Source organism: Dasypus novemcinctus, chromosome 6 (genome assembly GCF_030445035.2).
Source record: "Dasypus novemcinctus isolate mDasNov1 chromosome 6, mDasNov1.1.hap2, whole genome shotgun sequence".
Taxonomy (NCBI): Eukaryota; Metazoa; Chordata; class Mammalia; order Cingulata; family Dasypodidae; genus Dasypus; species Dasypus novemcinctus.
The window spans coordinates 58,102,087-58,129,428 of NC_080678.1; the positions used below are offsets into that span (position 1 = coordinate 58,102,087).

Sequence of the window (27,342 nt, forward strand, 5' to 3'; positions counted from 1 at the left end):
TATGTACATAGAAATATCTAAGCCCTGTTGTTAAATTTAAAAGGTACAAAATAATAAAAGAAAATCTGAGCTTCCAAAACATGGTTTGTTATTTTTAAATGCTCTCCCCCCTTTTTTTCCACAGTGAAGAATTTTCCCTGTATCAGCCACACATTCTTGAGTAATCAATTTTCACCCTATTACAATTGACTTCAAGTTAAAAATTCCAAGTAAGCATGAAAAAAGCATTAACAATTCTAAGTAACAGATTAAAGGTTGTACTTCTCTTTTAAAATAGTGTTTTCGCTTTATTCTACTTCCATGTCATTTGTTAAAGGAACCATATATGAAACAACATATTTGAAAAGTCGAAGAAATATTTTCATAGACAGTCACAAGAACTGCAGGAAAACAATTGACTTTTATTCGTCTTGAAAAATAAAGTGCATCAATGGCTATATTGCAAATAATATTGACTATAATATTGACTATTTCTCTAGGCATTATATTGGCATATAATTAATTATACTTTGCAGTGTTTAGCTATTAGGTATTATTTTGCTGATAATATAAATGAACTTATACAGCAGTTATACTGAATTACACTTAACAACAGCTTTTAACAATTCAGTCAAGGAACTAAAAACTATGTGTCTACATCTACCAGGTGAGTGGATTTTATGATATGAAGTTTTATCCCAGCAAAGCACTGAACTAGCAGATACTTCACTTTCAGGGTTAGTAGCATTTAGAGTGCATTATTCCACTGCAGCACTTCTTTGAGGAAGAATAAAAGGTGATCTGTCCATAAAGCTGCTATTGAGAAAGGTAAACATAATGGAATAGGGAAAAGGCCACTCACTGATGTCAAACTTGCATTGCAAGTATTTACTCACTGTTGTCCTTTAAATCATAGAGAATCTTAAAAAGAAGCCATTTCAATTTAATCCCCAGCCCATGTCATTTAATTTTTATGTAAGTTTGCTTGTATTCTTTCATAAATGTCAAAAGCCAACAAGTGGTCATTTAACAAGATTGGGTTTGTGGGGGAAGAGGAGGCCAAAGACACATCTGATTTCTACTGATAAGTACATTTAAGCAGCAGAGCTTGTGCCCTTATCAGTGCTTGTCAGAATAAAGAGGCGCTAAGGCTTGAGGTACTGAACACAAGAAATCAATGTCACTATCAGTAACATACTTCGTCCATATAGAAGGAACTCTTAGTATTAAATGGTAAGTAGAAAAGAAAAGCTTCGTTTTCTGATTCCTTAATATCCATTAATTTCTCTGCCCAACACTATCCATCATTTTACCTCACTTTAAATAAAAGGTCACTTTTATTATTTTTTTAAATAAAAAATGTGCTGTTTATTTAAGAGTAATTTTTTTCTCTCCCCTTTCCCCTCCACCCCCCTCCCGCCCCCACTGTTGTCTGTCTCTGTGTCCATTCCCTGTGTGTTCTTCTGTGACCGCTTCTATCCTTATCAGTAGCACCGGGAATCTGTGTCTCTTTTTGTTGCATCATCTTGCTGCATCAGCTCTCTGTGTGTGCAGCGTCACTTCAGGGCAGGCTGCACTTTTTTCATGTAGGGTAGCTCTTCTTTACAGGGTGTACTCCTTGTGCATGGGGCTCCCCTACACAGGGGACGCCCCTGTGTGACACGGCACTCCTTACATGCATCAGCATTGCGCGTGGGCCAGCGCATCACATGGGTCAGAAAGCCCTGGGTTTGAACCCTGGACCTTCCATGTGGTAGGTGGATGCTCCAGAAATTGAGCCAAATCCACTTCCCACAAATGTGCTATTATCATCACAGTTTCTCAGGACATTACTCCCCCTTATGTTTATACACACACACTTTCATAAATACACTCTCTCTCTATTTACCTATTTATGGATTGAATGATATTTTTTCTCTCTTTTACTGAAATAGATATTTTTTAAGGTCAAGGCCACTATCTCATATCTTAGTATTCTCCTTAGACTAGAGATTAGGACCACAGCTTTTATAGGGAAGATACTGAAATACTGGGTAATTATTTATAAAGAAATAAAAAAAGGAAGGAAGAAAGGAAAAAAGAGAGGGAGAGAAAGAAGGAGAAGGGGAGGAAAGAATAGAGTAATGGAGCAGAAGAGTAAGAAGAAAGGAAAACTGTTGCATGTAACATTCCAAAAATAAAAAATGTACCCACTAATCTCATTTCCTTTCATATAGTGAGATTAAAAATCTTGACTATAAGTGTATTATTAGGTTCAGAAGAGAGTCTTGACTCACAAAAGAGAAAAACAATTAGCACAATGGTGACTTTAAATAAAAATTTTCCATAACTTGATAATGATTTGCCTTATAGCATGATGTTTTGAAATCCTAAACTCCTACATACATACATATAAATATATTTCTGTATATTTCTACACACTATACAGAAAGAGAATTGGAAATACAGGGACCAAAATGTTAGTAGAGATTACTTTAAGAGTGAGGAGAAAGAGCTGGGCAGAACAAAGGGAAATTTAATGTTCAAATTATAGATAGGCATTTTACAAATATTTTGCAATCATTATTTATATTATTAGTATAATATAATAATATTAGAAAACTTCCCATTTTAATGATTTCTGAGTGTACAATTCAGTGGTATTAATTACATTTTCACAATATTATGCTACCATCATCAATATAACCATTACCAAAACTTTTTCATCACCCCAAACAGAAACCTACCCATTAACTAATAACTCCCAACTTCCCCTTCCCTCGGTACCTGGTAACCTCTAATCTACTTTCTGTCTCTATTAATTTGCTTATTTTAGATACTTCCTATAAGCAGAATCGTACAATAGCTTTCCATTTGTGTCTTGCTTATTTCACTCAATGCTTGAAGTTTCATCCATGATGTAGCATGTATCAAATCTTATTTTTATGTTGAGAAACTACTACACATGTTGATGATAAGATACAAAAAGAAAAAGAAAAAAGCTATACTAAGATGGTTGAACTTTATACTTTAAATTTTATTATTAAAACTTTTAAAAAACTTTGCTTACTCAATTTTAAAAACAGAGCTTTTACCTAGAGTGAAAACGTGTTTAACCACTACCATGGTTAAATCAGCATGCCGATTGTCACCTTTTATTGTTTTCATTATAATTAACAGGGCTCAGGAACATATCTCTCTTTAATATGCAGAATGGGAAAGCTGATAGCCTTTCCATAGTTTCTCACTACTGTTTTAATTAATCCTGTCTTAATTATATAAAAATAATATTTTTCTTCTGGGAAGACAAAGTCAATGAAGCATAGTAAGGGATAGTGGGGCATTATTTAGACACATATATATCAAATTCCTATGTCTACAACTGTATCAACTTTCAGAGCACAGATTAAATTCACTGCAAAACATGAGTCTCCTCTAACCCCCTGAGGGGTTGCCATTGCCTTTATTCTTCTGGAGCATCTTAAACTCCTTGAACATATAGCAAGCTTTGCAGAAATGATAGTTGAATGAATAGATGAGAGAATGGAATAAGGATGGGTACTGGGATCACAGAATTGGTTAAGAGGAGGTTCTTAACCAGGCATGGATCTAGTACTTGCTAGCTGTTCAACCCTAGGCAAGCTACTTAACTGGTCTGGGTCTTGGTTTTCTTATCTAGAAAATAATGGCAGTAACAGATAAATCTATGTCATGTGGCTGTTGTGATGAATAAATACAGGTGCTGTGAAAGTACCCACCCCAAGGCCTGACACATAGTGAGGCAGTCAGTCATTCGTTATTTCCATGTTAGTCGTGGATTCCCACCTATTGGTATGGAACCACACCATTATATTAAAATGCCAGGGAAGGCTGGAAAAAGATAAATCCTTGGTGAATCTTACTAATTACCCTCAGAGCCAATCCTCAGCTTGTCATTTTGTTTACCTGGAACAGAGTTGGAAATAGGCAACAGGAGTATGTGACATGAGCATTTTTGGGCAGATTGAATATGATGGCACCGTGGCCCATGCTTATCAACAACCTAAAGAGCTGTTGCTTAGAGACTGAAACATTCTCAATTACGGAAGGATACTGTTAGCACTGTGATAAGCCTAGGTTAGCATTACCCAGAGTGTGCTCCAAGATACATTAATTCCATAAGATAGTTCACCAAAAAGGGGATCTATGGTCCAAAAGTTTAGGAAAAAGGCATCCTATATGGCCTCTTCTGAGGCTTCCAAAGCACATTAAAAAGTTAAGAACTCTGACAAATCCTACAATAAAAAAAATCTGTTTAATATTGTTGAATCTGATGTTTATTAACTTATTTGACTGTATATATCTTTTATGAGTAACATCTATCACAGTTTGTGGAATTATTGTTCTGTGGAACAGACTTTGGAAAATGTTCATTTGGATCTTGTTTCTTAAAATGCTTTACTGTCTCAGTATAGTAGTTACCATATGGAGAAAAAAGAGATAATAAATTAATTTATGGCCTATAAATGATACTAAAACGTATTGACAAATAGCAACTAATTATGCCCCTCTACTTTCCCTTTCTTCCTTACATTTCTTCTCCACTCAACTGAGTTTCCTAGAATCAATTGTCACCTCCTTACTTATATACTTAAAGTCACAACTCTATTCCAGTGGGCTAATAGTTCTCAACTAGAGCAATGTTACGCGCCCCCCCTTTCCCCGCCCCTGAACATATGACAAGGCCGAGAGACAGTTTTGATTGTTGCAACTTGGGGGGTCCTATTGGCATCTAGTGGGAGAGGCCAGGGATGCTACTAAACATCCTACAGTTCACAGAACAGGTCCCCACAACCAAGAATTAACTGATCCCTAATGTCAATAGTGCTGAGTTGAGAAATCCTGCATTAGACCTAAATTTATGGGCCTGCATTCATTAATTCAATAAGTATTTATTATGTATTAACTATGCCCGAGGCACAGAGACAGGGACAAAAGAGATATTGGAAGCAAAAAAGACCTCATGGAACTTACAGTTTAGAGAAAGAGATATGTATCTACTAAATAATCACACAGTTAAATGTAATATTATAATGATGAATATGGTAGGACTGTACATCCTTATTGTCACATCCAAAAACTGGGTTACAATTTGAGTATTCTGCATGCAATTATGAGGAAGATAAACATAAAAGCTATTCTATTTAATGATACATATTAAACTATCCTATTTATAACAGCTCAATTATTTGAGCTTTTAAAGTACATTTTGATATATCCTACCTGGTTTAATGTTGTTGAATTCCCTCTCAATCATCTCCTCAGAGGTAGAGAGCATAAGATTTCTTACATATAGGATTTTCACTGAAGACATTGTGTCTTCATCAACTTCTACTTCTGGCTCTGCCCAGTCCACTGCAATAGGATGTCCCCACAACTGAATTCTTCCTGTTGAAAGTGATCACAAGCATGATTGAAGAAATCAATACAACACTGTCTTAGTTCATCCTGATGGCCTTTTAAATTGAACTGATCCTTGAAGTCTTGCCTGAGCAAGACAACCAGTATTAAAGGAGGTGATTATTGATCTTAAGAGACATTCAGAATAAATTTAAGAGTAAGTTAGAAGGGAGTTCTGTGTGACTAGTGGCTGATTAAAACTGTGAAGTATAACAGGAATCAGGATGTAGTTTGTAGTGGTAGCAGTGGGTACGTGTGGGTGTTGGGACAGCTCTCACAGGGTTGAAAGTGAGATGGCAGAAGGAGAAAAAGGGAAATAATGGATTTAAGGCTTAGACATAGAGTCTGACTTTATGAAACACTAAAAGGGTCATGAGGAAGTGTGACTGCTGCTGTTGGAATCTGTATTTTTACATTGGTCAGACACCACTACTAAGAAGTCAAAAATAATGGTACTTGGGGAAGGGTGAGCAGGGCCCAGGCAGCCCTTGATGTGCTCTCTTTGTCACACCTGCTCAGAGTTCAGACCAAATGTGCTCCCTTCTCATTCTCTCTCTGTCAGAAAATGGGCAACCTGGGAATCTGGAAAAAAGCATCCAAATTAAGAAGACAGGTGAAGCACAATGGAAGAGTATATGATGAGGATTTAACTCCTCCTATCCATGTCAAAATGTATTTTTGAATTCCTGTAATTATAATATATTGAGTATCTTGTACCATACTATATATTTTCCATTTTACAGAATTACAAATTTTCTCAATTTTACAGAAAAGAAAATGAGCTTTAGAGAGGATAATTTGCCCAGCTGTTATACTTCACAAACTCTCCACTTTGCTTTGTGTGACTCAGCTCCTGTACTCCTACACAGTGCTTATTCATGATGAGATGATGAAGGGAGGGTGATGGTCAACTCAAGCTCTCGATTTGACTGGGAATCTTATTGGTTTTTTATTAGTCAAATGAGAACAAGTTATGTCCTGGATGCAATAAAGAGCTTGAGAGAACAAAATCAGCAATCCTCAATATTGGTAAGAGTTTAGTTTCTTAATTATTATATATGGAAGGAAATTATTTTCAATCAAAATGAATCTTTTGATTCATTGAGAAGCAGTCAGTGAAACCATCTGTGGCACTGGCATTCTAAAACACAAATGAAGAATAAACAGATGCGCTATTCTGGACAGGCCAGATCCTCCTCCTCCAGGCAGTGGCTAATTTGTTCTTCATTGATTCCCAGCAACATTTCTCTCTTCTTTTCATTCTTTTCCCCTTCCTTTTCTTCCCTTCCCTTCTAGGTTTTACACTGCTGTGGTGCTTTGGTGCTGTATGCACCCCAGACAAACACGTTCTTAAAATTAATCCATTCTGGTGGGTATGAACTCGTAGTAAGTAGGATTTGCTTTTTTTGTTTCGTTTTGTTTTTTATGTTATGAGGGCTGGGGAATGAGCCCAGGACTTTGTATGTGGGAAGTCAGTGCCCAATCACTGAGCTACATCAGGTCCCCTGAGTTGTTTTGTTTGTTTGTTTGTTTGTTTGTTTCTTTTGTTTTTAGGAGGCACCAGGGACCTAACCCAAGACCTCCCATGTGGGAGGCAGGTGCCCAACTGCTTGAGCCACATCTCCCAAAGTAGGTCTTTTTGATGAAGTTACTTCAGTTGAAGTGTGGCCAACCCAATCAGGGTAGGTCTTAATCCTTTTACTGAAGTGCTTTACAAACAGAATGAAATTCACACACAAGAGAGAACACCAGAGAGAGCAACCAGAGACTGAATATCAACAGAATATGGAAGAGAAGGGAGAGGCCAGGAAAGCCTGCACTTGTGCATTTCTATGTGACAGAGGAGTCCAGGACCAAGGATCATTGGCAGCCAGTCCCACAAAGCCAGTCTTCAGGAAGAAAACACTGCTTGATGACACCTCAATTTGGACTTTCTCTTAGCATGAAAACCGTGAGCAAAAAATTCCTTTGTTTAAGCCGACCATTGTATGATATTTGTTTGAGTTGCCAAGGAAACTAAAACAATTGCTTGTGCTATTTGCCTTTTATTCCAAGATACCTAATCCAGGTAACTCTGTTTTCCTAGAGTCCGGGGTTCTCACACTTGGCTTCACACTTTAATCACCTGGTAGAGCTTTGAAAAAGCCTGAAGTCTGGGCTTTACCCAATGGTTTACTGAAGCCATCCCCTATTGGCTTGCCAGAATAGACTGTTAAATTTTCAGAATTTTATGAACCAGTCTACATCATGTTGGTAGCTTGCAATCAGCCACAGTGTGACTATTTATAACACAGAAACCAGCAAATGCTACAAAAATCCTGGACATCAGGATTTTTGATGTCCCCAGAGAACCATCTAAAGATTTACCAGCTCACCACTGCCCCCACTCACCTCTATTCTGAGATATGTGGTCTGGACCTCAGGATTTTTAAAAGTTCCTTAGTTAACATAGAGCCAAAGTTGAGAACCACAGCTCTATCCCATTGACTTGCCTTACCAGTCTGCATCTATGGTAGGCCTTCCCTGGGCCTGAAGAGCTGCAGAAGGCTAGGGTGGACAGAAAAAATGAGAGGAAGTATATGAAGCAGTGGTTTCCACAAATATCCCCATGAAGGCCTCTGGTGGAAGTCAATGTTGCAGAGTGATTTGAGAACATGAGGCTTGAAGTCAAACGTGTTCAAATATTGGATCAGTAATCCTGGTTAGGAAATGTAAGCTTTCTAGACATCAATTTCCTCATCTTTAAAAATGGAATAATAATACCTACTTAATAGGATTGTTGTAAAGACAAGAGGAGATGATACATATGAAGGACTTAGTTTATCATTTTTAAATTATTGGTTCAGTAATTCACTCTGCTTTTGATATTTTTGTCTACTTTCTTGTATATCTAATTTCCTTAGAATATATGCTCTTTGAGCACAATGGCTAGGTACTTTAGATTTCCCCATGTTTGGGTGTTCACTTTCCATTCAGCTGAATGCCCTTTGTCATTAGCTGATAGACCTAGTCATGGAAAACAAAACTTGGCTGTTTAATAAAATCATCTAGAGCACTACAAACAACAGTGCCCTCACTGTCCACCCTAGAGAAGCAGATTCAATTGGTCAGAGGTTGTGTTTGGGTCCTGGTAGTGTTTAAAACCTCCCCTAGTGACTCTCATTGACTCAGCATGGACAATATTCAGATCACTGGTTCTCAAATTTGTGGTCCTTGAGCAACAGCAGCATTCTCTGGGAACTTGGTAGGTAAATTCTCAGAATCCATCCCAATCCTACTGAATCGGGAATCAGTTGTATATATTAACAAGACTTCTTCATGAATTTGATGCAAGCTAAATTTGAAAACCATTGTGTCAGAGTATGAGAACCTAAGTGTGACATAAATGCTTAAGTCCTGTTACAATGGTTTCTTTCTTTTTCAGAGCATCTGTACAAAGCTTTGATGGCCTCTGAGTTGGATGCAACACCTGTGTTCCATACATAGGTCAGCAAAGATGTCAAAGGAGAGCTGACAGCTACTAACAGTGGAGGCCAGGGCTGGAGAGTAATTATATCACTTTAGACAACAGTTTTCTTTGTCTCCAAGTCTGGATCAATTAAGAAGGGGTTCTTGTCTATCATGGTTCTTAAAGGTCCTCTCGTTCTTTAAAGTTGGGCTTTCCAAAGGGTTGAAAATGACCAAAATCCTTTGTTGATGATTATACAGTGAAATAATAGTTAGAATGGTTCAAGTGGGTATTAGATTTTGTGCTCAGGTTTCATTATAGATGAAACTGCTCCACCTGATGCCCTATGTCAGTAACCCTCGTCTACCGTATTTGCCAAAAGAACATTCCCAGTATTGTAGTTTTAATCACAGACCTGCTGATCCCCAGAGTTCACCTGCTCCTTCTTCCACCCCTCCTCCCAGTTCCATGGATAGTCCAACCCAACTCCCCCCGCCCCCCACAAGTGATAGGGCCCACCTGGGGCAGGCTTCTATGGAATATGAAAGTGTTCATCTTGTCATAGGGTGTTATCCCATTGGATGGAGACCCACACAATAAACAAGAAAATATTAAAGTCCCATCCTGGGGAGTCCTGCTGTGTTCTCAATTAGAGGGACAAGAATTCCTTGAGAACACAGACAGTACCCGATAAAAGAAAACAGACCAATATGTTAAACCCTCAATATTACTGCAAGTAACTACGAATCTTATTTTCAAAAATTGAAACTTAGAGGTTACCATATGTTCCAAGGAGAGGGGTAGGGAAGAATGGAATAGATGGAGCATAGGGCATTTTTAAGGCATTAGAATTGTTCTTGCAATAACAGATGAAGGTCATTTTAAATTTCATCAAAACCTAAAAAGTATATGGTTCAAAATGTAAGCCATAATGTAACCCATTGACCATGGTTAATAGCAATGCTTCAATATTTGTACATCAATTGTACCATCCACATGTAAATTGTTATTAATAGGGGAGAGTGGAAAAGGGGGAGGGCATGGGGTATATGGGTATCCCCTGTATTTTCTATGTGACTTTTCTGTAAGCTAAAGCTTCTTTGAAGATACAATGGAAAAATAAGACACTGAGGGAATATACAGAAGAAATTGTTACTGTCTATATAAGACAAGAGATCTTACAGTGCTGAAAGACACAATGTATAAAAATTTTTAATATTATTTTCAATTTTTAAAAAAATTTGTATTTTATTTATTTTTAGAACTATTCTTATATCATTTTCTTATTAATTTTATTTGGTTCTTTTGTTGGCTTTGTTTTTGGAGAGATTTTGTATCACAGAAGGGTCACAACAGTGGCAGGGGAGGATTTCTAGGGTGGGGTGTTGGTGAAGGGGGGATGGATAGGGATGGGTGCACCTGAGGCATGCCTCTAAGGCATATGAATTTCTTCAAGTGTTCATGGATGTCGCCGTGGTGGGTGGAGACCCACACAGTAACCGAAAGAATACTGAATTCCCGTCCTGGGGAGTCCTGCTACGTTCTCTAATAGAGTAGCAAGAATCCCCTGAGTACAAGGGCAGTGCCTAGTGAAGGAAGAGAGACCATTATGTCAGGCCCTTGATATTGATGATTGTATTTATGAAAGCTTTTCTTATGAAATTGAAACTTAGCCTAGTATTATATATTGCCTAAGAGTTATCTCCTGAAAGTCTCCTTATAGCTCAAATGTGGTCTCTCTTTAAACAAAGCTCAGCATATAAACATATTACCTTCCCCCCAGCATGAGAATGGTTCCCGGGGATGAGACTCCCTGGCACTGAGGGAGTATTACCAAGCACCAACTAGCAATGCATCTGGAAAAAGACCTTGACCAAAAGGGGAATTATTAAATACAGATGAGTTTTTATGGCTAAGAGATTCCAAAGTGAGCCAGGAGGTCATTCCAGAGATTTCACGATGCAATCTCAGCAGGATCTCATTGATTGCCACGGTAAACAGTGCCCCAAACAGTAGGGCTCCCAGGGCCTCTAGAGATATTCAGATACTATAAGCAGGACAGACAAGCTCAAGTATCTGGTTTCCCGTCAGTAGACCTTACTCTGGAATTTCTGTTCCCCAGTGTAACAGAGTTAGACTCATTTATAGTTTCCCTACACATAACTCTTTTACCCCTTTTATTTGAACCTATATTAGCACTATGCTTGTTAAATATATGTCTCAGAGATTAAATCTTTGGTCTGTTCACGTGCCAGTTGAGTCCTGAATCTCAGAAGAGTTGTAATACCTACTCTCCTGTTAAATGGATTCAAGAAGGACAGCTAAGAAGGAGATGATTATAGACAACGCCCATCCCAAAGAACAGAGTGTGCCTGTAAATGCAAGCAAGATAGCTTCTATCCATCTGCCCTATGGGACCTAGGCCCCCTCTCAGTTAGAAACAGAGTGGGCATCAGCATCCAAAAATCCTCAAGATTGGGGAATGAACGATAGATTAAAGTAGACTTATTATTATTCTATTATAGACTTATTGTTATCCTGGCAATGGAAGAACTTCTATCATTGATATAAAGGCAGTGGCCACCAGAAGTTCTGAGGGGCAGAGAAGGAAGAAGAGGTATAAAATGGGGGCATTTTCAGGACATTGGATTTATCCTGCATGACATCGTAATGATGAATACAGGCCATTATATATTTCATCATAACCTACAAAATTGTGAGGGGCAGAGTGTACACTATAATGTAAACTACAGTCCATGGTTAGTAGCAATACTTTAAGATGTGTTCAATTGTAACAAATATACCACACTAATGAAAGACATTGTTAATATGGGAAAGTGTGGGAGGGGGAAGGGTGGGGCACATGGGAATCCCCTATATTTTTTATGTAATCTAAATCTTTAAAAATTAAAATTAAAAGTAAAAAAATAAAATCATTTTCTCTGACTAGCTCATTCACCAGGTGTCCCAGCTAGCTAATTTGCTGATGAGGCAGTCTGATGAAATACATGATTGAAGCACAACTGAGCTCAACTCAAAGGGCCATAGGTATGATGAGTTTCCTCAGATCATGAAGAAGATGGGGAGCATGAGATAGACTCTGTATTGCTAGGTCCTGGACAGGAAACCCACAGGGAAAAGTTAAGGCCTTAGGTGGAAGCCTAAAAAGTGTTTGAAATTTCTGAGGTTCAAATACTCAGCCCTCCCGACCACATCAGCTGTCAGTTTGACTCAGGTAAAGACAGAAGTTCTCTGTGTGAACCAGGATGCTACGTATTTTGAAGAGATGGGGAGGCTTATAGAAGATTCAACTCTCTAGGAAATGTGGCTCTTTGGACTCTGAAATAGGTCTTTCTCCCATTCTGGATCCTCTGCAGTTGTCATCCTCCCCACTCCCAAAATGATTGTACATATCTGTATTCATAGAAAATGAGTGGTCCTAAGTAGAGGGAGGGAAGTGATCAGTGTGGACTGGAATATTGACTGTGGGTTTCTCAAGGAGGTGGTGGCTGGGCGGGGGCTCCAAGGTCAAGTGTGAGCAGAGAGGAGGGCAGGTCTTTGTAGTAGGGGATGCAGCATTAGAAGTAAAGGAGACAGAGATGAGCACGGTGGTGCCTAGTACATTGCGGTCTGCCCTAATAGAAAAGAAGGGTTTTTATTAGGGAATAGAAAGTAGAAAATAAGGTTGCCAAGGATTGGGTCCATGAATAAAAGGCCTTGGACACCAAACTTAGATATGTAGCCTTTATCTCAGATGCAGCAAGAAGCCGGTGAATATTTTTAAACATGTTTTGACCTCTCAGAGCTAGTGAGTTATGTCATTCAGTCTGTCAGCAGATAGATATTGAATTGCTACTGTTTGTAAGAACTTTTTGAAAAAGATGACATGATATTAATATTCTGGAAACATTAGTCTGGTGCTAATGTACAGGTTGGACCAGGTAGAGGGCTGAGAGTGGCGTGCATCAAAGATAGAGTAGAACTGGGAGAAGCATTAGAAGACTTTGAAAAAAAATAACCTAAGGCTAAGAATATATATTTAGTCTACAATGGTGGCCCAAGAGCAGGTTGGAAACAGAGACTTTTCAACCAAATTGTTGACATTGAAGGGACAGAGGAGTTGAAGAGGATAGCAAAATGTTAAGTCTGGGTGGCCAAGAGACTAGGCATGCCCCATGAGGAGTTTTAGTTATTCTATGGACCTGTGAGTTAGACGACATAACTATGGGTAAGAAGAAGGAAGAAGCAGCACATGAAAGTTTCAACATAAAAAATATCTACCTCTTTGCTAGATCCAGCATTTTTTGGAGTTAATTCATATTTTTTTCCTTTAAGCTGAAATTATTATTTAAACATTTCCCTAAGCCCAGAAGCCATCTTCCAATTTTGAAAATTTCGAGAGTTAGAGTTAAGTCTATTTCTACCAGTTTGCTTTGTTTTAAAGAACATGTACAGGGCAACAAAAATCTCAGTGTTTTTGTTGTTGCTTTGTGTTTAATTCCAGTGATGCTCCCATAATGTTCTGGAGAAGAGGTAGTTCCAATGTGCCCAGACTATCATTTTTTAAATCCCCTTATCATTTTAATTTTAACTCACTTTAATACCTTTTGTACTTTTTAGTGAACATTTGAGAATGAGTGGAGAACTTTAAAACAATTTTTCCTAAGTTGATCTGAGTGAAAGGCCTGGTACTGGCTGAGGCAGTGTCTTGCCTTGAGTTTTGAAAGACACTGCCTTTAAACTCAGGAAAGGATGGATTATTGCCCAAATGGGACCTACACTGCCAATGGAGCACCTAACATGGGTGCCTTTCTGAGAACAGATATTATTTCTCAGCCCCAAATTAGACAGATGCTATTAATCACTAGGGAGTCATCATAAAAGTACATTTGTCACTGGGATAATGTATCACTTGCAGGTTTATCATTTCTACATTGTAATAAGTAAAGTGCTCTATTTCAAATAAGCTTAACAATAAAATCTCTATATAAAAAAACTGATTGATGTATTTAATTTTGAGGATTCTTAAATCCTTTTAAATTGATATATTTAATTTGATGTATTTAAATTGTCATATGTAAATTATATATTTAATTTTAAGAGGATCAATTGTGAGATGGATGGATAAAAAGAATAAAGAGTTTAAAATACAGTATAATTCTATAACAAAATCAAAGATATACAAGGGAAAAAAAAGGACAAGCATTTGTTTTCTGTGCTAATGAGCAAACCTGCCTGCGGGTGGCAGGCTGGAGTAGCGAGGATGAAGCACCGAGGGGAAGGAAGGATTTACAAACCTGGTAGCAGTTTCCTGCGGGCCATGGCGGCCGCTCTGTGGCTCTCATACTCCACGAAGGCAAAGCCCCGGTTTTTGGTTTTATCTGCAGCACTTGGGTAGACAATGACATCGATGACTCCTTCGGTGACCTTTTTCATCTCCAATAAGATTTCTTCTCTCTTTTTGGTTTTTGGGATTCCTCCAATAAACAATCGGCAGTTGTCCACACTGGCACAAACCCCCAAGAGACGCCCATTTCTGCAAAACCGGCAAGCATTTCAGTTGGTGAGATACTTGTATGATTCAGGTTTAAGACAGAGTTTAAAAATGTATGGCCCTGGGCCAGATATGGCATTAGATTTTGAATGTTTGGGGAATTATGGATTCTTTTTAAACAAAATCTGTCAACATTGGCTCTGCATTTTCCCAGGAAAAAAAGTTGTCTGAAGCTGAGTAGCATCTGCTCTCTTTAGTCAAGATGTGGATCCATGTGGATCTTCAATCCCTACTACTCCTCAATGCCTCTCCAATACTGAGGCCAGGTGCCACAGCCTTAGTACCCAGTTGGCTTTACTCCTGTCATCTGCCTGTGACCCCGGAGGTGTTTGAGTTAGCAACCCCTGGTGAACCCTTTTTTTTTTCAACTCTAAAGAAAAGCTGTTCTGATGTGATTGCTATAATAAATAGTCTCTTATATTTGAACAGATTATTACATATTTTCTTTTTTGACTTACAGAGGGAGCCTGTGAAATGGGCACAAAAGGTGTTATTTCAATTTTAAAGATAAAGACCTTGAGACTTCAAGAAATTAAGTGACTTTCTTAAGATTATTTAGATTTTAGGGGATGAAACTGGCCTCTGAGCTCTCAGTCTCTGTTTCTCCCACAGTATTGTGTTGCTTATTAACAAGTTGAAGTACAGTTTTATCAGCAAGAGTGCATATTGTTTAAACTTTTCTGGACGGTATTTGACAATATGTATCAAAAGTGTGTTTAACTCTTGACCAAATAATGCCCCTTCTAGGAATGCATCTTAAGGAAATAGAGATGAGCACCAAGATTATAGAGAAGGATGATCATTGCTATATTGTTTATAACGTCCTTCAAATTGGAAATGAGAAAAATCTCCCACAAGAAAGAACTGATTTAATACATCTCAAATGAGGAGCTACTGGCTTTGGAGCTGGATATTTCCTCATTGTATACTGTAGAATACAATGCCCATTAATAGTCACTGATCCCTCCCAGGTCACCCAAAACTCTCTCCTCATCTTTCTAATTGCCCCTTAGAGTGGACAGTAATGTTCTTGGCTGAGAATCACTGGTAAATAAAAGATGGGCATTTATACTATAGAATGTTCTGCAGTCATTAGAAATGGTAATGTAGAAGAATAGTTACTAGTTGGAAAAATAATTACAATATGCTGCTGTGTTTAAAAACAGGTTGTAAAATAAGTTCGTGAGAAAGCAATTATGATTCAAAATGTATAGAAAAGTCTGGATAGATCAACAATAAAATGTCAACATAATGAGTATCATTGAGTAATGGGATTATGGAGGAATGGTTTTAACTTTTATTGCTTTTGCCTTTTGAGGTTTTCTATATGTTGTGTATTAGGCTGGAATAAATTTTGTAATAACCCAGTTATTACAAGTTGGAAAAGTGCCCTTATTAATAAGTACTTATTAATTATGTATGAAGACTCTCAACTAGATGAGTGGGAGATTGGTCTGACTCCTTGGAACTATTGGTGTTGGGTTTTGTGGCAGTGACCAGGACTGGGCTATTTCTCTAGATATGTTCTGTGCTTTGCTGAAGAACACAGGTGCATTTATCAGACCTGCCAAAGATGCAGCCTGGTAAACATTGTCCCAGGTATGTCATTTTTTGGGAGAGAAAAATTGATGAAGTGATCTTTTGGTGTTTTAACTTTTTAAAAAAAATCTCTCTTCCAAGGTTATTTAGAAATTACATTAGTTTTTATAGTAAGGTATGAGTTAACAGCAGGGGGATCCTAGAGTTTCCATATCCACTCTTTTGTGTGGTTTGTCAGGTTCCCTTCTCAAAATTACTTGGGAAAAAGAAACATATTTCAGAAGCTGAGGCATGGCTTTACCATCTCTGAAAGCCAGGCATTTAGGTGATGCTCAGTGAATATTTCATAAAGTGTAGGATAATAGGTGTTTTTTTCTGTTTTTTATTTTATTTTATTTTTATTTTTTAAGAAGGTACCAGGGATTGAACCTAGGACCTTGTACATGCGAATCAGGCACTCAACCACTGAGGTGCAGGCACTCAACCCCTAGCTATACCCACTTCCCTCTTTTCTGGATAAAAAGAGCCTTGTGATAAGTCTTAATTCCCTGAGAAGCTGTGGCTAAAAGGAAATTGAAGACTTTTTCCTTTCTTCAAGGTTCTCTCTCCAGCAGGACTGGTCCAAGGAGAAGGGGAAGTGGGTGAGGTTGACTCTGGGACCTCTATTTCATGTTCCATTTATTCCACCACCTAATTTTCAAAGTTTCTCTGTGCTTTCATTTTGTTCCTGACATCCAACCTGAACTTCAACTAGGATCTTGGACAAAAACTTTCTCTTTACAAATTTTCTGTTATTTTTCTTGCTCCCTTTCCCATATCGCCACTACCCTCACTCTCAGCAGACATTTATAGGGTGCCTGATATGTGTCAAGTACTGAACTTTATGTGCATTATCTCATTTATTTTTCATAACACTCCTATGAGGTAGGCATATTTTTATCTCTATTTTATAGATGAAGAAACTGAGACTCAGAGAGGACACTGTTACTTATCAGGACCATGAGGGATTAATTGTATTCATTATTCATACACTATCTATTTTCAAAAAGAGTTGACAGGCTCCACTGTGTAGCAATGTGTTAAGTACATATGACACACCCTGTTGATTCCTTGCATAATCAATTTGACATCCATCTCAACTCAAAAGCCATTTGAGGAATAATCCTTATAAGACCAAGGATCAGGGGACTTTCCAATCCCTGAAATCATAAAGTTCAGGCACCATCAATTTTAAGATGCAGTTCTACTTCAAAAAGGAAATAGTTGTGAAAAAGTGCATTTTAGAATTGATGAAATATGCTAATATAGAATAGCTCAAATATGTTTTGAAATTTTTATAGTATCCCTACAATAATACCTATGAAATGGGTATTATTGTCTCTACTTTACAAATGCAGAAACTGAGGCTCAGAGAGCTTGTCACTTGTTTGTACTCAAGGGAAACCTGTCTAGCTCCAAAGCTATTGCTTTTGACTGCTGTACTAATCTTCCTCCAAGGGCTTCCTTTAAGAAAGGATTTCTGACATTTCTTTTTCCAAGAGAAAGTTTTATAAATCAAGAAGTTTCATGAAGCTATCCCTATTTCGTGTTTATAAAAATTGGTTTCTGATGGCACAGCACCATTAGTGCCCCGGCACCTACATCCAGCTCCATGGTTTTGAATTCTATCTATCCTTGTCTGATACCCAAATGTATATGTCCAACTATGACCCCTCTCCTGACTTCAGAATCAGAGAGCCCACAACTCTCAATATTTTCCATGGCATGTCTAAGGTGCATCTCAAATGTAAAATGCCCCAAACAGAGCTCTGTATGGGTTTCCTGCAATGCTCTCAGTCTTTTCTGTTAATGACACTGCCACATCTGCAAGTACTTAGGTGAAAGTTCTAGATGACAACTCTGAATCTTCTCTTTCCCTCATGCTTCAAATCCAATATTTAGCAAGTTTTGACAAACCAATCTCTAAATTATGTTCCAAATCTGGTCCCTTTCCACTACTTCTACTACTAACTTCCTTGTCCAACCACCATTATCTCTGCCTCAGTCTAGACTACAAGGCTTCCCCTTCCCTCTTTTAGTCTTCATACTAGTCCATTCTGTACCCAGCAGATAGCATTATCTTTGCTTTTTAAAATTTTATTTTTATTTTTTCTTTTTAGATAAGTTGTAGGTTTACAGAAAGGTAATGCAGAAAATAAAGAGTTCCCATATACCTTTGCCCATTTTTAACATTTTGTATTCCTGTAGTACCTTTGTTACAACTGATGAAAGAATATTATAATAGACCTTTTAAAGCTATAGATCTAAATGAAATCCTCCCTCCTATGATTTCCCCCTTTTACTTGAATAAAATATGAATTCTTTATTATGGCATAGAAGGCTTTCCAACTGCACTACCTTCAACCTTCCTCTCTTTATTCTGTTGCAGCCATGTTGATATTCTTTCTGTCTCCCAGCTACATCAAGCTTGTTGTCATTTTTGGGCCTTCGCACTTGCTGTACTCCCTTTCTCTGGAATAATCTTCCCCGAGGTGTGACTGTCATCACTGACTCTTTTCAAGCAAGTATCAGATCAAACTTCCATACCACAGAAAATGTTATTTTTCATTCCATCACTTCACACAGCTGTATCCCATTGCACAGTTTTATTTTTTTCATTTTCTTTTAAATAATCTTGTGTGTTAATTTCTTTGCTATGAAGATAGGGAGATGTTCCTTGATATATTTCCAGCATTTTGAACAGTGTCCAGAACATATTTAAGTAATGGATAAATAATGAATTTAGTACTTTGAACATTTTGCAGAACTAAGCTTGGCGCCTTCTATAGTGTTTACATTAAATAAATATTTAATGGAATTGATTTTTACTAAGGGAAAGAACTAACCTATTTTCTTTTTGGCTTGGCTAAAATAGATACAAGTGTATTATCTATTCCCTTTTAATCTACAAGAGCTGGATCTTACCTAATTTCATAATTATTAAGTTGCTTGATTGCATTCTTGGCTTCTTGTTTATTTGAGAATGTTACAAAAGCATATCCTCTATTGTTGCCATTAAAATCCATCATCATTCTCATTTCATAAATTTTACCAATCTGTAAGTAACAGAGAGAGAAAATTCATATTTACACATCTGTACTTCCAAACACTCACATACACACCATGTTTTCTAAAGTCTGCCTCCTGTTATTTGTATCTCATGTAGAGTGGTTTTCATTCTGGGTTCAGATCAGTTATCTGACTCATGGGAAAAAGCAAGCTTAATTAGGAAAATATGTACAACTGGCATTTCAGCCAGAGTTAATAGAATATGTTTTGACAGAACTAATGACCTTTTGCATACAATTATCTGGGAATTCATTCAATGACTTAGGGACCTGAAAATACATTTGCCATGGGAAGTATAATTTCTTGATAGATTCTAACCTCTGAAGTCTCCAAAGTTTTTTCTTTACTTGGTCATATTTTATCCACTGATGTTTAGAACAGAAACAAGGAATGGTCACTTGGAACCTTGCTAAACTAATTTTTTTGTCTGTTGTTGTTGTTTTCTCCCTTCACCATGATATCAAAGTGAGCACAGAAGATGTGTTACAGAAGATGATCTGCAGATCCTTGTCACTTCCTCACTCTGTAGGCTTGAAGATAAGTGCTAGTCTTCACACAAGTGACACAGGGTCAGGCCTTTCCATTGTAAGAGGACACATACTTTATCACCCTAGCCACACCTCCTCTACTGGCTCATAGTCCCCTCCCTTCCCTCACCTCAACTCTTTTTTAGCAATTCAGGCCCAGCAATTTATTATTTCTGGCTGCTGTAAGGAAGGGTGGCCCAAACATGAGGGGCATGTGCAGACAGAAGAGGTCTTTGAGTGCATGATATCACCTCAGTGGGTGATGACCCCTTAGCTCAGTCTCACCCAACACTGAGGTGTTCAGTATTGGGTGCTTATTTTTTCCAGGCTCTTTAGGAAAACGTTCAATATCTCTATGTTTGAGGTATTTCTTGATGCCCATTTTCAGGTCTCATAATTTATCCACATGTCAAATGAGATTGTACATACAACATAGGGAGTGATTCTGAATTTGAGGCTAAGTTACATATATATAAGTGTGTATACATATGTATGTCTGGAAATATATGTATGTATATATATACACACAATTATTTTGGCTTTTAGGGAAAGAAATAACTAAGCTTCTATTTTTATTAAATTTTCTAGGTTGCTCAAAACCACTTGATAAATTATTGAAAATAAATTCCAATGTTATTTCCTTTTAACTTTAGGTTTAATAACAAAATATCATCTGGAATTAAAACTGAGAAAATGTATTCCTTAATAAATATATACTGACTTAGAGAAGTCACATTCTTAATTTTGTCGATTCATTACAGCAGAAGAGAAATTCAGACGTGTAGAAGAAAATTTCATTTTGGATTAATATGTATCAGCATGTGTTTGAATCATGACAAACATACACATTCTTTTTATGTGAAAGTGTTGCATTTTATAAAGCCATATTAAAATGTCAAATTTGAGCAATACCTTATTTTAGCCAGGTTGTTGTAGTGTTATTCTAGATTGATAGACACACTGAGTTTGCACGATGGCCATGTCAGTGGAGAGACTGGGAACAAGATATAGATTTGAAAGTCATTAACAATGGCAGTTTAAGCTGTCAATAACAGAACAAAGAGCTGATTCCGGCCAGGATAATAAGGGGACAATTACTAACAGTTCAGAAGCTTTTAACTTTGTCCATGATTGAGAAATGGCAATTAGATGGCCATTGACAAGAAGAATGAGAGTGAAAGCAAAGTGAAGAGAGAGTACTATTTTCCCTGGAAAGATAAAATTATTTTTACTCTTGGACTCACCTTTTCACATAATGGTATAAGTTCATCTTCAAAAAGATCTCGGGGAAGTTTTCCAATAAAAATTTCACATCCCCTTTCTGGGGGTGCAGCATCCCAACCAGGTGGAGGGCCACCATATTTTCTTTGTCCATTTTCCTGCAAATCCAGGGTGGGATGTGGGTGTGTGAGGGAGAGAAGAAAATTATAGAATTTTTAGTTTGATTTCCTTGGTTAATTTTCAAAATCATTTTATGATAATTTATCATTGGTGAGTAATTGTAGTTGACTGGTCAGAGGATAAAAATTAAGTCTCTTTTATTTAGATTTTAATACTATTCTCTGTGCTTCAGAGAATTGCTTGAGATAAACATCATGAAAACATGTAAAGTGTTAGAACAAATATAAATGATTTTTTTTTCTCCTATCATACAAAGTCACCAAACCCTGATCATCAAAATAGCTGACTGATTTGAATCAGGGGCTCTCATTTCGCGTTGAAGGCTGCATGGTGAATGAGTTCTGGAGCTGGACAGCTTGGTTCCATCACTCACTAGCTATGGGGACTTGATCAAATGACTGAACCTCTCTGAACCTCAGTTTTCTGATGTATTAATAAAATTCAGATTTTGATTAAAGAAGATAATGCATAAAATATGTACAGCACAGCTCTTGGCATGTGTTATATAGTCAATAGTTATTAATTTCCTTCTTGGCTCCTTAGATTTAGATTGTTCCATATGCCAAGCAATGCGAGGTGGCCCCTAAATAGAAACATTATGAGGATTAGCATTTGAAGGAGTAGACTGGCTAATTTGGGGGATAGCCAGTGAGGGATTTAAATCTGTTTCCAAAGCTGACAAGATGGTGAGTGGTATTGACTAATGCTGAATTTCTGTATGAGAGCAATGCTGCTGTCAGTCCAAATGGATTTTTTTTTCTTTTATCCTAACAAAGCTAGGGTAAATGTAATGTCCTTTTGGGGTAGAGAAATAGCATTGGTGCTTCTCTGCAGTGCTAACCATCTTTATTATTTCTAGGGATTAAAGACCAAAAAGTAACTTTAGGGGTCCCAAAGTGAAGTCTGGGCCTAATCTATTGGTGTGGATCTGAAACTATTAGTTTGCTGGGTAAAGGCAAACAAATTACACCACACCTAAGCACAGCTGGAGCTCATCGTCATTGTATTTTGTTGTAATTTTTTGATGAAAGGAAAATATAAGGGGACCAAACACCAGTATTCATTAGTAACTTCCAAAATTGCTGTTTTAAAAAGTTTTATACTATAAACTGATACACATTGCCAGCAGAAAAACATAGTATAGTAAGGGATTAGGTAAAAAGAAAAATTCCCCAATGCCTAACCCTACCATTCTTAAAAGTGGTTACTATGAAAATTTTGTCTGCCTTTCCAAATAGTTTTCCATGTATATTTTTATGACGTGTTAGTTGCTTAAAGACATTGTTTTGTAAGACAGTTATTTGTTATTTAAAAGCAAGGTGGAATCATATGTAGTATTACTGTTGAATCTTTATATAGAGTATATCAACTTGAGTCTTTATTATAATTATTATTACTATTTTTTTAGGAGGTACTAGGGATTGAACCCAGGACCTTGTACATGGTAAGCAGACACTCAACCACTGAGCTACATCTGCTCCTCAATAAGAATTGTTTTTTTTTTGTTGTTGTTGTTTGTTTATTTGTTCATTTTAGGAGGTACCAGGGTTTGAACCTGGGACCTTGTACATGGGAAGCAGGTGTCAACCACTTAAGCAACATCTGCTAGCTTCTATTATTTTATTTATGATGTTAACACAAAGGTGCTTTGGATCACGTTATTTAAATGAGGCCTGTTGTCATAATTCACTTTTTTATTTCTAATGATTTATATCATGTTGCTTCAAATAATAATAATAAAAAGATATAATTTTGTGTGATCTATGTATATTTAAAAAAGGTAATAAAAAATTAGGCTAAAAAGAAGATATCAGATGTTCTACCTTGCCTCAATAACTTGTTACTTAAAGAAACTGGGTACGTTTATCTTACGAAATATTTACATTCTTGCCTTAAGAGTTCTTGTGTTTTTCTTTCTTACAGGATTTTTGTAAGGATATTTTTATAGGATTACCCAGTAGTAAAAATTTTGTATCACTGAGCAATCTGAGAAATAAAATGTTTTATTTTATAGGAGAATAACTTGTATTCAGTGGCCTATATCTTACCCAAGAATTTCTTAAGAATAAAAATTTGATATTTCCAGAGACATTACAGGTATTTAACCTTTATTTAACAAACAACTTAGCTAGTATTATTACATGCCTGATAATGTTCTAATCTTCATAAGAGTGCCATGGTTCAGGACTATTATCCCCATTTTACAGAAGAAGAAACTGAGGGTCAGAGAAATTCAGAAACATGCCAGGTTATATGGTTAGGAACTAAAGGAGTCAGGATTTGAACCCAGGCAGACTGGCTTCAGAGTCTGGGATCGCCTTAATAATCCCTATACTTTGCTACCTTGATATATGGAAGCATAGTCACTTAGTACAAATGCATACATTAAAATACTCCTTACTTTGTAGAAAAAAAGAGACCCTGCTGTTAAATAGAAAATTCCCTGTTGCATTTAAAATTCTTTCTAATTTCCAATCATTTCATTACCCAAAAATTTGGATAGAACATATTTCACATCTATTTCTTGCAGAGAGGCATATTTCTATGGTCAAACCACCATCTACCTCTCTGGGCCAACTCTCTCCATTTGGGTCATGATAGTGTCTCTGAGTACATTTCTGTATATCTTAAATGTTAGGAGATATAATATTCAATACATTATTGGAATACATTTTGTATAAATTTGAGAGCATTTTTATCCTTCAGCTTGAGAGAACCAAAGTTTCATTTCAAATTAGGTAAAGTGGTTATTACAGAAATTCTGATTTGACAAGCTTTGTCTAATTGCATGAAATTAAATATGCAACCAGCAGATTGACCTTTTATTCTTACCTTCCCTTAAACTTTCTTTCTGTAATTGTTAAAATATCACCAACCAAACAATTTTGTGCACATCAAGTATTTGGAAGGAGTCATCTACTCACGAACCCAAATAAATGGGTAGGAAACCTTATTAATTATCTTTTGGTGGTTTCTATGGACACTTGAAAAAAATTCTTAAGAAACATTTCGGGATAGCAAAGAGGCTTACTAGTTCAGAGATCACCAAGTGCATACACTGGAGGCAATTTGCTCTGTGAACCACCCACCAGCTTGGAATACATCAGTAGCAGAGGTCCAGGCCAACTGAAGACAATTTAAGGCACTGGGGTCATTAGTCATGGGGTTAGAATAGCTTCCATTATTTGGAAAGGACAGTTGAGTATTAGACTGCTGGTATTTCAGGCACTATTTTTATAGTTATAGAGTTTAAAATAGATAAAGTCCAGTTATAACTGCTCTTTCCCCTCCTGGCTAATGTTCTCCTGGAATACATTCTCCCAAGCAACACACATGTATTAATAGTTCAGAGAGAAGGAATATAGATTTTTATTTTCCATGAGAAAATGTTTATTAAATTCCAGGGACTTTTTTTCATTTGAAGAATGGAAACTATTTTCTTTCTTTAGGATACATATATGTAGGTGAAAACCTTCAACTATGTAAATTAAAAGCTGTGGACCCAATTATAACTATAAATCCAGTGGCTTTAATTTAAATAATGGATCCTGAGCTTACCCAGTAACTCAGTTCATATGTCAAGAGTATTTAGAAATTCCTCCATCACAGATATTTCAAGCCCTTTATAAAAAAGCCATAGGTCTTCAAGAGATTATGTATACCATCTTCTCGACCTTGGTTTACACAACCTTCTTCAGTAAATAATTCCAAGCAATAAGTCTTAGTATGAAGGTTGGAGGGACCGAGTTCATTTTGGTCACTTAGCAGTTGAACATTTTAGAAATCTGGGGAATCTGTGCAAAAACTGCCTTCTATAGGAGTTAAAAATATCAGATACCTTTTCAGCTCCCTTCTATCTGGGACAGTCAAGGTTATAGTAAAGTAAAACTGAATTCTGGTGAAAAATGGCAATCTTGCAAACTTTAGTGTTGAGCACTCCATGATAGTAGACACACTTTCTTATGCCAGATCTGTGATGTGGTTTTGGGTTTTCTCCTAAAATCTTAGCCTTGAAACTAGTTCTCTAAACACAAAGTCCTTGAACCAATACCCATTTGATAAACTCTTTTTCTGCATAATCAGCCAGAGTTAGCTTCTGTTACTTGCACAAAATAACAGCAGCAATAAAAACAGCTAATCCTAACTGAGTGAGGCACAGTGTTAAGTGCTTTACATATATTTACTTAGTGAATCCTCTCAACAAACCTATGTGGATGCTGTTATTACTCCCATCTTATAGATGAGGAAACTAAGGCACAGAATGTGTTCAAAGTCACTCAATCAGTTAAGTGACAGAGAAAAATTTTAAATCCCAAGCCCATACTTGTAATCATTATACAAATTTTCTTTGGCTCTTTTATTAGCCCAATATGCCCATTTTACAGTTGAGAAAACTAAGTCCAGAGAGATTATGTGACTTTTCTAAAGTCATACAAGTTTAATTTATTGCAAAAAAAAACCCACTAGAATAAGGTCCCATAAATCCTGCTTTTGTGGCCATTAGGGCATATATACTGTTCAAAAGTTGTGAAGACTTTTCTTCATAATTTTACATATTGCATGTTACACCTACCTCACCCTGTTCAACTTCACTAAACCTGGAGACCAGGTGGTGGTCTTCCCCCATAAATAAGCACATTCATAAACTGGAAGGGCTTTCATTAATGAACCCTCAGTCAGTCTCTTGAGTGGTACTTTCAGTTCCTTTAATGCCTGTTTGGAAATTTTATATTCTAAATCTCTAATCATCTCTGTGGTTCTCTTTGTTATTTTCTCTCCATGAGGGAAGAGACTGGTACTTTTCCTTATTAAACTGCTTTCAGATGGTCTTCTATCCATTTTCCAATCGACTGAGTTTGCATTTATTTTTGCTCCTGTTTGCTCCAGTGCTGGCCATTCTACATGCTTTTTTGGCATTTCTACACTTCACAAGTTTGCCTGTCACCAGGGCCACACGCAGAGCAGTGGGCACAGACAGGGCTCTGGCTGAACTCCTGCAGACTGTTCTTAGAATTAATGCCCATGAGTTGAGAACATCTCTCTGGACTATATCTATTGCAGTTCATGAATTTAAACTATATTTTCCCAGTTACTGATTTGTGAGACCAAATAAAAGTCTTTATTAAATTTGACATTGTTTCTATTACTTTCCACCTATATACCAAGTTTCTCATTATATGATAGGGTTCCAGGTAAATCTAAGGGGCCTTGAGAAAGATGTATCAAAAGGATCCTCCTAGGAGGGATTTTGTCTTTGGTCTGCTTACCAAGTTTTTGTTGCCTGAGCATAATAAACAGTGATAGAGAATATTCATTTCATTAATTCTAATAAGAGGCAATTATCCATTTTGTGCATTTAGTTTGTTTACCTTCACTTCATGTTAGTAAAAATCTATTTTACATTGGGAATTTCTATAAAGCAGAATCTGTTTAAAACATACTCTAGAATTTGGCATTATTCTCACTGTTTTCCATAATCCTTGCTAGGTATGTGTCATATGAATGGTAGATATCATTCTTCTAAAAGTAAAAAGGATATAACAATTGTGACATATAAATTAAAATAATAAGGTATTAAAATTTGTGAAAATATGGAAATAGCCTTAGAAACAAAGAGAGAAATAGGTAGGGCAGGAAAAAAAATACTCAAATGTTAATTTAACTTTATCATACAAACTAATGTTTCTGAAAATGTGTACAATGAGCTGACATTGGGTAGTCTATGGGCAAATATTCTTTTATTTGAAAAGTTATGCATTTATTTTAATGTTCATTAGAAAAAAATGTAATTGTCACATAAAATTGGTGGTTTTTCCATTTAAATAAATGAGAAAAAGTTTAGTTATGAAAACTTGAATAGAAATAGTGAGTGGATTTAATGGGTTCTAAATAAATATTACTGGTGGCATGTGTCTATAGCAAAAATCATGAAGAAAGATGAAAATGGCTTCTGGTTCTTGAAAATTTATCCATTTGTTTCAATATTCACAAGGACTCACATTTGATCTAAAGATATGTTAATTAACAGCATTGAAATATATATCTGAATGTGGTTAAAAGTAGAATTGTTAGGTTGTATTCATATAAATAGAATAGAATTTTTTAAAAATCCATGAAAGTGCTACGTAAACAGTGAAAAACCTAAGTTAAACCATGGACTGTAGTTAATAGCACAATTATAAAAATGTGCTTTCATCAGTTGTAACAAATGTACCAAACCAAGGCAAGGTGTTAATAATAGGGTGGTATATGTGAGTCCTCTAATTTATGCATGACTCTACTGTAAATCCACAACTTCTCTAGTAAAAAAAAAATGTTTGCTATCCTTCTCCTGTGGAAACAACTACTAGCAAATTATGAATCATATC

The 27,342-nt window shown here is 36.7% G+C and overlaps 1 protein-coding gene across 4 annotated transcripts in view; it reads right to left on the reverse strand.

Annotated features, from left to right (window-relative positions):
• The window catches only part of A1CF (APOBEC1 complementation factor), an 86,343-nt gene that overhangs the window by 20,526 nt on the left and 38,475 nt on the right, over window positions 1–27,342 (reverse strand). For 3 of the 4 annotated variants that reach the window (XM_004462395.4, XM_004462394.4, XM_058298871.2), the window contains 4 exons: window positions 20,818–20,952; window positions 18,903–19,033; window positions 14,143–14,381; window positions 5,221–5,385 (listed from right to left, as the gene is read on the reverse strand). In XM_004462395.4, coding sequence (XP_004462452.1) covers window positions 5,221–5,385; window positions 14,143–14,381; window positions 18,903–19,033; window positions 20,818–20,952 — 670 coding nt within the window. The remainder of the gene's footprint in view (window positions 1–5,220; window positions 5,386–14,142; window positions 14,382–18,902; window positions 19,034–20,817; window positions 20,953–27,342) is intronic. The other variant, XM_071215797.1, reaches the window with a different exon arrangement.